The following is a 12205-nucleotide window of genomic DNA, read 5'->3' as shown; positions in this document are numbered from 1 at the left end:
CAAAAAGAAAATTTAATAGAAAAAATTTCAACAGAAAAAAATGATTTTCTTTATGATTAAGTAGCTACAAAACCATTACGCTTTTAAATGTCATCTAAAATAAATTCATAATGCAGAAAAAAATGTAAGTCTCTCCTACAGGAAGCCCTTTAATATTTTTGTGCTCCAGCTACTGAAAGTAGCTTTTAAAATTGAGAGAGAAATAGGAAACTCCAAGATAAGCACAAGTAAAAGCAATCCACCAATCTAGCATTGCATGCCGTACTAACGCAGTCACACACAGGAGGAACAAATGAACCTGTGAGAACCACCAAAGATTCGAATATATGCAACTCCATATCCAGGGCTTCAGACACACTACAAAGACACTCCACAACGGAGCTTCATCCTCAGCCCTGACCTGCATCTTGATAAAGTGATTACTTAACAATGGGTAACTCCTTCACTTGCAGACTGGGGCCTGTTCTGAGAAATGCATCAAGTCATCATCCTGTGCCCATCAGAGGGTGCACCTACACAGACCTGATGATACAGACTGCAATACACTTAGCATATCAAAAGTACACAATCACCCTAGGCCTACACAAGGTCAATCCATAAATATACTCACCAAAGCAGAATAAATGTGTAAGCATCGGTAAACAGGGGAAAAGTCAACGAGATCTTGAACAGTTAAGACCTGAAAAATAAATCTATTTTAAAAAATGATAGGTTAAACTATTAGATAATACCGAGTTAAAGACAGTGGTTCGCAGACTGTTTTATATTTATTTAATTCCCCCATAGAAGGCATACGATATGGACACAACCCCATTTCGCTTCACTTGGGTGTTTTTGTAGCTTTTTCCTTATGTGTTTACTACAGTTGCTGACTATTATAAATTGCAAAAATAAAAATACCTCTCCTTCCCTCTACAGTGAAGGGACTCCAGGGCCTTCACGTGCTAGGCAGGCGCGTCACCTGCATCCCCAACTAGAAAACACGTCTGTATCGTGCTGGGCAGAACATCAGAACATTGCTGTGATAATCGCACTCATTACTGCTCTGTGCAAAGGTGATTCATGAGTTTCCACTGGAGCTTTAACAAGTTCCATCCGAAGCAGCAAAATCATGATTTCCGCCACTGCTTCAAAGTAGAAACTCTCACTGTTTCCCCAGGGACCATTAAAAAAAAAATACAACTCATAGCTACTTAAATTAGGATTACCAATTTTAAGATGCATGGCAGCTTCTTCTAGAATATATAAAAAATTATTCACATTATACTCTAATGCAAAAGTATTTCTCAGGATTAAAAATAGTATAGAATCTCTCAAAATTGAGATTGTGAATCCTTTTATAAAAAGAACACATTTCTATTCTCATAAATTCTGAATAGATTATACTCTCACTTATTAGGGAAAAAAGCTACAAATACAAATATAAAAATGGTATGAGAGATCCAAAAGAACAGGAAACAGGCCAAGTACCCCAAGCAATGGACTTAGAGCCAGCATATGACTCTAAAGCTACCAACTGTTAGAGATGTGCAAAGCAGACAGGGGAAACTGAGGTAAGAATGGTCTGCTTCTGTCACCCACAACTTCAAGGGAGAAAAGACCTCAGAAATCCTCTAAACGTTAAGAACAAATTTTACAGAGTATCAACCTAAAAAAAAATAAACTAATTATGTTTGTCTTCAATGACAACCTATATAGAAAGCAAGTTCAGCTACTCAATGCTTTATCAGAATGAAATGCAACACAAGTTGTCCCTCTTCCTTAAAGAACTTTTCTAGTAGGGCCTTCTACACGCACCTCATCACTGAGCTCTACTTCTCAAACCACCAATCTGAGATAAAGGATGGGGCCTGGAAAGATGGCCAGAGTTCAGATGCCCAGACCCAGGTGAATGCCAGGTAGGTATGGCAGCCTCTTGTAATCCCAGCTTTCCTCTCAAACTGTGGGAACAGGGTATCTCCAGAACTCGGTGGCCGCTAAGCAGCTCTGAGTTCGACTGGGAGGCCCTACCCCAGTGACTAAAGCAGACAGCAACCAAGGGCCTTTCTGTCTTCAGCCTCACGCCTCGATGCACACAGCCAGCTGCAGAGCCTCCACAATCACACAGAGAGACATGCACAGATAAATTATAAAAGTAAGCATTTCAAAATATTAATAATAATACAAAGCAGACTCAACAGATGACTTTGTGGCACAGTGAAAATTCTAAGAAACAATAGGATGAAAGAATAAATTTAGATAGAAAAAATAAAAAAAATTAAAGATAATTTCAAGGTTTCTAGACAGTTGGGGCTTTAAAAAAAAGATAACAATTAATAAGGTAGGAAAGATGCTCAGTGGTTAAGAGCACTGACTGCTCTTCCAGAGGACCAGGGTTCAATTCCTAGAACCCACATGACAGCTCACAATGTAACTGCATTTCCAGGGGGATCTGAGCCCCTCATACACACATACATGCAAGCAAAACATCAATGCACATAAAATATAAATAAATAAATAAATAAATAAATAAATAAATAAATAAATAAATAAATATTTTAAAAGATGACAGTTAATCACAGATGCATGCAGAGAACAAAAGGCTATGGAGTGCTCACCCTAACCCAGACATCCTTCCACACCCTTCACCCCAAGGCTCAGGGATCCTTGAGGAAGAGTGAGTAAAAAGACCAAAAGGGCCAGAGGTGGTAGGTGACTTCAAGGAAACAGTATTTCCAGCTGTAACAGGGCAGCTGCCCATCGGAACTCACAGCAAGTGTGACAGCCTTCACAAGAGCCACGCAAGCTCCAGACAGACAGAATCCCGGCACAGAAGGCAGGCATGCGGTCCTCTACTAGCTGAGGAGCTACGGGCATTAGACAGCTGCGGGGGGAGGGGAAGGCATTCTGCTTGCTTTATTAATGATGAGATCTCCAGTAGGTCAACCACAAGCCAGGGTAGGTTCATCCCCAGGACTAGCTGGGCAACACAAAGTGAATTCAGTGGGAAAGGAGGAAGAAAAGGAAAATGAAGAAAAAGGAGGAGGAGAAAGGAAGAAAGGAAGGAAGGGAAGGAAGGAAGGATAACTTCAAAGTCGGTGGGAAGAGACAGGAGAGTTGGAAGGGAGTCAAGGGGAGGAGCTGGGGTGGTGGGTTTGCTCAAAATACACTGTTTTCAAATATTTAGTTAAAAAATTCATCAGAGGCTACAACAGAATTATCCTGCGGCACCTCAATACAAATTGAAATAAAATGGCAGAGTGTTGGGGAGACAGCTCAGTCCACACAGTGCTGACCGCAAAAGCATAAGGAACTGAGTTTGGATGGAAGAACCCACAGCAAACTCGAGGAGTGGTACATACAACTATCATCCCAGCACGGAAGGGAACAAGTGGGTCTCTGAAACCCAGGCCCCTGTCAGCCTAGCCAGTCAGAACACCTGAGGAGGAGGCTCCTGTTAGATGGCTCCGGCCTGACCGCCTGGGTTTGATCCATGTAAGAGTTGGAAGGAAAGAAACAACCCCACCAAGTTATCTCTGTCCTCCATATACCCACTGCTCACATATTCTTCTACACATCACACATGTATGCGTGTGCATGCTCACACATGCACACACACACATGCACACACACACACACTCACACACACACTGAATTTAAATTAAAAAATATTAAGATAGAGAATGATTAAGAACACACTTGATATTCACCTCTGCCCTCTACATGTACAAACATGAACCCACGTCCATGTGTACCTGTATATTCACATGCACATTAAACAAACAACACCACACACACATATATAATATAATATATAATATAATAAAATTAATATAATATAATATAATATAATATAATATAATATGGGAGGCTATCCAGAGTCAGACCAAATAACAGAGTCAAAAAATTATGAAATAAAAATTTGTCTCAGCTAGTTCAAATACCATTAGTAACACGGAGAGAGAGAGATTTAGTTTTACTAATTATACCAAACAGCTATGCTCTACTCTCTATAGACACATAACCCGCAGTGTGTCCTGTTTGTCTATTATTATGTAGTCTAATAACTTCAGCTCATTCGCTGTGCACTATGGACTGATGAACATAATCAATTTGCACAGAGAAGACAGAGCACTCTATGAGGCAGGAAAGCATTTGATAATAAAGGCAGAGAGAAACCCAGTACCTCCTCGTCATTCTCGGCCTCCTCCTCAAGTGTGTGCTTCAGTATGATGTCACTCTTTTCCTCTAGAGTCCTGTCATTGTTTACATGCATATTTTTCCCAAACCTCATATTGGTTTGCTTCTGTACAGCAATACTGAAGCTCTTCTGCTGTTGTGCCTATTTTCGGGAGAACACGATTCATAATTCAAAGTTGGTTGTAAACTGATGCAACGTTTACTATCTATCCATGCATCCATCTGTCCATCCATCCATCTACCTACCTACCTACTCACACATCTGACAGACTCTTGCTCTCTGGCCTGGCTGAACTGGAACTCACTGTGCATCACAGCCGGCCACAAACCTGACGTCTTCTGCCTCTGCTTCCCAAGTGCTACGTTTACAGTTGTGTGTCGCCATGTGCAGTGTTCTTAAAATTTTAAAAATTGCTCCTAATACATTCCTTTTTATTAAGTTTCTTCTTAAACATGTCAGGGTAGAGGAGGCATGTGTGTTTGGGGTCACAAGCCTCTTTCCTCAGAAATCCTGTTTTGTTTTGTTTTGTTTTGTTTTGTTTTGTTTTGTTTTGTTTTATTGAGATGACATCTCTCACTGGGACCAGGGCTGACCAAGTGATCTGTCCACAGCTGCCTTCCCAGGTCTGAGATTGCAGGCAAATGCCACATCTGCCTTTTTTATGTGGGTTCTGGGGGTCAGACTCAGGTCCTCAGGCTTGAGTGGCAAGCATTTTACCAAGTGACCCACCTCTCAACCCCAGTGTTTTTTTACTATGTAAATGTAAGTGCAGGATCCATAGCAATGTCCTCATTTTTAATTCCTGATTTGTACTTTCTTTTTCAAATACTCTCACTAGGGATCATCAATTTTATTTGAAAAGATTAAGATCCAATATTTGGCTTTCCTCACTTCCATATTGTATTGTATCTTTTATTATGCTTGTTTCTGATCAATAATAATTGAATTGTGGGTTTTAATTCAGGCTGTATTTTTAATGTTTTTAAAAGGAACAATGGGGGGGGTGGAGAAATGGCTCAGCAGTTAGGAGCACTTGCTGCTCTTGCAGGGGCCTGGAGCTCGGTTCTCAGCATCCACATCAGGCTGCTCCAGACACCTGCAACCGTACCTTCAGGGACACAGCACCTCCGGCTGCCTGAGGCCTGGCACTCACATATACATACCCACACACAGACACATGCAACACATAAGAAAATGTAGGTTGAAGTCAATATGCAGGTGAGGGCTGGCACCAGTTAGGTAAAGGCCATGATTGAAGAGTAAGGCAGAGACAAAGGTGTGAGAGGAGAAGGAGAAGAATCAAGATGGAGACGGGGAAAGATAACCCAGATCTGGGCAGTCTTGAATTCCCAAGGTAGTTGGGATGGATTTCTGTAGGCAAATTTATCTTATCTAGGTGGGCAGTTTATATCCTTATCAATTGGTTGTGAGTTTATTGTGTGGATGTATTGTGGACTGAGAATTTAACATATAAGTCTGATTGTTGGGCTACAGTTTGTTTAGTCTTGATTTTAACGGGTGGTTGGGAATTTATACCATGACTATTAGGGGGTGGATGTTGGGAATGTAAACAGCACTGGCAGAGAGTTACGGCAGAAAGTTACAAGAGGGGTAGACACCACTGGGACCAGGGGGTGGATGTGGAAATGTGAACAGAGTCCACAGTGAGAGAGCTGCTGTAAGAGGTCTCTGTTTGAAATTCACCTGAGTCAGAGAGTACTTGGGGGCAGCATGGAGCTGCTGAGATAAATTAGCACTAGTTCCAGAACTATCAAGGGCGCAATCACACCGCAAGGGTACCAGGGGGAACCGCTTCCGCCCTTTTTTATTTTTACAGCAACAATAAAAAATAAGATCAATCTTTGAAAAAGGAGCAATTAGGACCTTAGCATAAAATTCCACTTCTTTGGCTGACATTTATTTTTAAGGCACATGTGGCTAACACATCTGGCACATGCATGTAAAGCCGTGTGGAGGTAAGGGCGGACAGAGTTCAGCTGGTGAGGAACTCGAGGATTCAAATTAAACTGACTTTACTTAGATTTTTAAATATCTGTAAGTCCAAAGAAAATGCTGGCAGAATCCACTCTAGAGGAAGGGCAGGGATCATAAGGAAATAGTAAGCTTAACCACAACTAAGCAGGTCAAGGCACACTTCACATCCCGGATAAACTAAAGCATTAGACTCACCTGTTTCATGGCTGTTTCCCCTATTTTGTCAGAATGCTTTCGAATGCTTTCCAGAAAGTCCTTGAGGTCAGACATGGAGATGTCTTTGATATCCTCCCGGAGTTTAGGAAGTGTGTCCATCATGAGCTGACAGAAGCGGTACTGGCTAACCCGAGGAAAGTATACGTTCTCTAACTGTTCCATTGTTTTAAGTGCAGAATAATACCTGAGAGGTTAAAAGGGAATGAAAAAAGTTCCTGTTGACTAACTCTATGCAGGGCCAGGTAATGAATCAGATACTCCTGATTTCGACTGGGCTCTCGATGCTAGGACGTGTGCCTAGCATGCACAAGGCCCTGGGTTCCAGATAGAGCACCAGAGCAGAAATAAAATTAAAACTCCTCTCTCTTCCTAAGCGCACTGTGTACACTGTCTACACCCTGCCAGCTGAACTCATCTCTCTTCCTAAGAGAACTGTGTACACTGTCTACACCCTGCCAGCTGAACATTCACGGCTTCTACTACCACAGTCCTTGTTAGTTAACTCCCTCTACATCTACAACACTAGGAACATTATCACAGTCGTTACAATGCCTTAACTGTGAGTAAACTTCCAAATCACAACACTTAATTATTCACTACATGATTTCTTATTATTTCTATCATAACATCTATCCATACAGTGGTACGATTAAAAACTGTATAGCACATGCTTCATTCTAAGTAAGTGTAAATTTTATTGAACTTTTTTTAGAAATATTTATTTACATTTCAAATGTCCCCTTTCCTGGTTTCCTGTCCATAAACGCCCTATCCTATCCCCCTTTCCCCTTCTTCTATGATGGTGTTCCCCCACCCATCCACCCACCCCTTCCCACCTCCCTGCCCCAACATTCCCCTACACTGGAGGGTCCAGCCTTGGCAGGACCAAGGGCTTCTCCTCCCATTGGTGCCCAACAAGGCCATCCTCTGCTACATATGCAGCTGGAGCCATAGGTCTGTCCATGTGTGGACTTTGGATGGTGGTTTAGTTCCTGGGAGCTCTGGTTGGTTGGTATTGTTATTCTCATAAGGTTGTAAACCCCTTCAGCTCCTTCAATCCTTTCTCTAACTCCTCCAATGTTCAGTTCAATAGTTTGCTGCTAGCATTCACCTCTGTACTTGTAATGGTCTGGCAGGATCTCTCAGGAAACAGCTATATCAGGCTCCTGTCAGCATGCACTTCTTGGCATCAGCAATATTGTCTGGGTTTGGTGGCTGTATGTATATGGGCTGGATACCCAGGTGGGGCAGGCTCTGGATGGCCTTTCCTTCAGTCTCTGAACCAAAATTCATCTCCATATCTCCTCCTGTGAATATTTTTGTTCCCCAGAAAAATCTGTGCTACTATTTAATCAGAAGTACACCTAAATGCCTCAAAGTCTGATGAAAATCACTTGTTGAGTGATTTCTTTCAATTCAACAAAAATTTTCTGAAACCCCCCAGGTACTACGGAACATATCAGGTATGCAGTAATTATTAAAGTAGAAGTTGTGCCCCAGAGAAGCTGACACAAATTTTCATGAGTATACTTTTTTCTTTCAACCCTCTGAGGTACATTTTAATGGCAGCCAATACTATTTGTATTCTGTAGGTGAGAAAACTGAAACATAGTATGTAACTTGGTCAAGATGTCACAATGAGGGATTGGGGACTTAGCTCAGTGGTAGAGGGCTTGCCTAGCAACCACAAGGCCCTGGGTTTGGTCCCCAGCTCCAAAAAAAAAAAAAAGAAAAAGAAAAAGAAAAGAAAAAAAAGATGTCACAATGAACTGGATCCAGGACTCAGAAGTAGAAACAACACAGTTATGTTGAATTATACATCCTATTATATTTTATTATATTATATTACATATCATATTATATATGAATATACCAAGTTTCAAAGATCCAATGAAAAGCTAGAAAATACTTTAAACTGAAAGATGGTGGAAAAAGGACATGTTGAACTTGTGACAAGACATGGCTCATGTCTGTTATACCTGCATTTGAGGCAGAATGGTCTTAAGTTCAAGAACATGGGAACCACAGTAATATGCTATTTCTGAAGGAGGGAGGAAGAAAGGGAGGGAGGCGAGAAAGGAAAAGAGGGAGGGAATGGGTCAGTGTTCTAAGCAAATTTATAGCAAGAAAATTCCCTGGCACATTATCAGATTAAAGATTGGTTTCACATTAAAGGGCGCCTCCTGAAGCTGCAGGGATGCTCTGGGGTTCAGGGCCCTAGCTCTTTTCACAAAGGACCTGGAGCACAGTTTGGTTCCCAGCGTCCACATGATAGTTCACAACATCTCTAACTCCAATCCCAGGGAATCCAATACCCACTTTTGGCATCTGCAGGCCAAGCACAAATGCAGTGCACATACAAACATGCAGACACACACTCGTATAAATAAAATAAATACAGTTTTAAAAGGTGGCTCCCCAAGTACTTAGGTATGCTGGAACCCAAAAGACATCAAAGGCAAAAAAACAAAAACAAAACAAAAAAAAAACCATAGAACACAGAGGACAAAGATTTTTTTTGGTTTTTTTGTTTGTTTGTTTGTTTTTAGGGTAAGTTGATAAATGAAAATGACTTCAAACTTCCCAATAGCAACCATGGCAGACACAAGGTATCAGAGAACACACATGGAGAGACGCAAGCTCATCAGCATGCTCATACATGTGCCACTGTGTGTGTGTGTGTGTGTGTATGCGTGTGTGTGTCTGTGCGTGTGTGTGTGTCTGTGTGTGTGTGTGTGTGTGCGTGTGTGTGTATCTCTGTGTGTGTGTCTGTGTGTGTGTGTCTGTGTGTATCTGTATGTGTCTCTGTGTGTGTGTCTCTGTGTGTGTGTCTGTGTGTGTCTGTATGTGTCTCTGTGTGTGTGTGTCTCTGTGTGTCTCTGTGTGTGTGTCTGTGTGTGTCTGTATGTGTCTCTGTGTGTGTGTCTCTGTGTGTGTGTCTGTGTGTGTCTGTATGTGTCTCTGTGTGTGTGTCTCTGTGTGTGTGTCTGTGTGTGTCTGTATGTGTCTCTGTGTGTGTGTCTCTGTGTGTGTGCCTGTGTGTGCCTGTGTGTGTCTGTATGTGTCTGTGTGTGCGTGTGTGTGTGTGTCTCTGTGTGTGTGTCTGTATGTGTCTGTATGTGTGTGTGCGTGTGTGTGTGTGTGTGTGTGTGTGTGTGTGTGTGTGTGTGTGTGATCCTGACTCTCACCCACGGCAATGTGATGAGCCCTTGAACTTATGAGAAGGAGGCATGACCTGGCTGCTCTGTCACCCACTGCTCCTCTGCCAATGGCTACCTCCCAATTCCGCACCACATTGCTCATGTTTTTCCCCTCTGATATTTTGTGTAAATACTCTTTGGTAGGGATTTTTCTGGAGATACTGGGCATCAGCCTGGACTCAGTTCCCATTGTGTATGTGGTTTATTTTTAAAACTGTATCTAAAGGGTGCTCTAAGGTCAGTAACACAGCCAAGGCCAAAAAACCAAAACAAACCTGAAATCCCTTCCCCATACTAAAACAGCCAGTCAGAAGTAGTAATGGAATAAGAACATTTTTTAAAGCCACTGTTTCCTAACCCCAGTGAGAATTCTTAAGTTCTGCAACTACTAGGTGACAAGTCACAAGGAAACATGACTCAAAGTATTTACTAATTACTACTCATTAATTGCGATTTTTTTTCAGGGAGTGTGTTTCAAGACAGGGTTTCACTGTGCAGCCCTGGCTGTTGTGGAACTCACTCTGCAGACCAGGCTGGCTTCAGACTCAGGAATCTGCCTGTTGCTGCCTCCTGAGTGCTGAGATCAAATGCATGTGTCACCATGCCTGGGATTTTTTTTTCCAATTGCAAATTTTTAAAAACAGATTTGGCTGTCATCTCCTTCACCAAATGATCAAATCTAATCATAAGGAGACAAATTCCGGTGTCCTAGGCGGCTCTGGGAGCTGACCTGGACTTTTCATGAAAGGCAAAGGACAACTGGAAGGCGGGATCATGAAAGGGGCGGAGCCTCCATCTGAGGTCCAGCACTGGGCAAGCAGGGAGAGCAACTCCTGGGGGGCTTGGTAAGGCTGGTAGAGTGTTGCTTCTTTGCACCAAACAAAAACTTTTTCAAGTTTAAGATATGAGAACAAATAACACAGAAGAGAACATACTAACAGTTTATGAACAAAAGACTTATCTTTTCTGACTTGTTATATTTAATAAGGAAAGAACTATTCCACAAATTAATACAAATTGACAATGCCTCCTGAAATTCAAGGTGCAGCACTATGAAGCAAGGCATCCATTGACTACAGATATATATATATAGATATATATACACATACATATACATATATATATTATGTTATAATAATTGTTTATAAATAAATAAAGTCATTTCCCCAAGCCACATATGTTGTCTTGTTATTTTGGTATTTCAACTTTGGAACTGTTCATTTTTAAAACATCTTGAAGATCATTTTATCAATGCTCCCATGGCAATTAATACACCACTTCATATTGCCTTTCACGTCACAATCTCGAGTTCATTACAAAGCAGAGGACACCGGCCTGGCTGTCAGCTCACAGCCTCCTGCGCTCTGCCTTCAGCCCACATCCTGCAGACGGTATGACACGCCCGTGAGCTAACAAACTCTGACTCCTTCCGGGTTGCCTCTGTCACCTTCATCAATACTGTCGGTCGTTTATACCACTTGTAAGGGACGAGGGCTCATGAAGGCAGGCTACTGCTGCTTTATTGAGTGATAATGGTGGGCACACTGCCTGAAAAGGTTCGAGTTAAGTGGGGAGCACGGCTCAGACTCCTGCCATCTCTGCTGGGCCGGCCTGTGCTTACCTCAGTTCTAAGAGCTCAGAGAAGCCGACTCACCTCTGCATGCTCATCTGTTCCTTCAGTTTACTGTACATCTCCAACACTGCATCAAAAACAACATTGCAGCCTCATGAGGCAAGTATGGCCAACATGACAATAGGTAATGTTTTCAAAACAAGTTATATGTGTTAAACTAGCAAAAATTATTTACTTTCCACCTACTGAACATCATATACATTAACATTCAAGCTGAACACTTGTATACTGACACCTGCAATGACATAGGAACCTAGTAAAAAATTATTCTACTTAGAAACTACTAGCGTCTCTTTCCAGAAGTGAAATTAGAGAAAGAAAACAGAGAGACAGTGGGATTCATATGACTCAACGTAAATAGCACAACCAAAATACGACCAACTCCACAAGGAAATGCACAGCATCTACAAAGAAAGAAAACTGCCAAATGCTAACAGCAGACTGAATTAAAACAGTGGGAACAGACCAGGCAAATAATCTCTACTCATCTCAACCCTTCTACAAGCCCCCAGAAATATAATTATTCAGTAAAACAATAAACTTTGAGATGTATAATTCTAGTATCTTATACAATGCCTGACACATGGGGAATGTATGTGTTGTTCATCAAAAGGGCAGGTTGGGGAAGGGGAAGGTCCTGGATGGGCAAGGGAGAGCATTCACACGTGCTCGGAGGTGCTGTGCAGACGTCGGTTCCACAGCCTACTAAGGCACATGCTGAATCCAGCTGTCATTCCACCAGTACCCACCTTTAGGCTTATTACATAAAGTGACAATTGACAAAGCCTTCAATGAAGGAGCTGTCTCTGTGGCTTATCCAATGTCTCTAGTGGGGGCAGAGGTACTGTTAAACCCCATTCAAAGTGTTTCTCAACCCTGAAACCTTTAGGAAACTGGCATTTTACTTATAAAAGGTTAATATGTAAACTACATATTAACCTCACTTGAGTCCACTACGTACTCAAGTGAGTGGGCGGCTTC

The 12205-nt window shown here is 41.9% G+C and overlaps 1 protein-coding gene across 2 annotated transcripts in view; it reads right to left on the bottom strand.

The window, feature by feature from the left end:
• The window catches only part of Exoc6 (exocyst complex component 6), a 143180-nt gene that overhangs the window by 99327 nt on the left and 31648 nt on the right, over positions 1-12205 (bottom strand). The window contains 4 exon segments of one of the 2 annotated variants that reach the window (NM_019277.2): positions 611-679; positions 4166-4321; positions 6371-6575; positions 11246-11291. In NM_019277.2, coding sequence (NP_062150.2) covers positions 611-679; positions 4166-4321; positions 6371-6575; positions 11246-11291 — 476 coding nt within the window. 2 annotated transcript variants of the gene reach the window in all.

This window comes from Rattus norvegicus, chromosome 1, assembly GCF_036323735.1.
Source record: "Rattus norvegicus strain BN/NHsdMcwi chromosome 1, GRCr8, whole genome shotgun sequence".
NCBI classification, from domain to species: domain Eukaryota; kingdom Metazoa; phylum Chordata; class Mammalia; order Rodentia; family Muridae; genus Rattus; species Rattus norvegicus.
The sequence above is the reverse complement of the archived record's forward strand: the minus strand, read 5'-3'. Positions and strand labels throughout refer to the sequence as shown.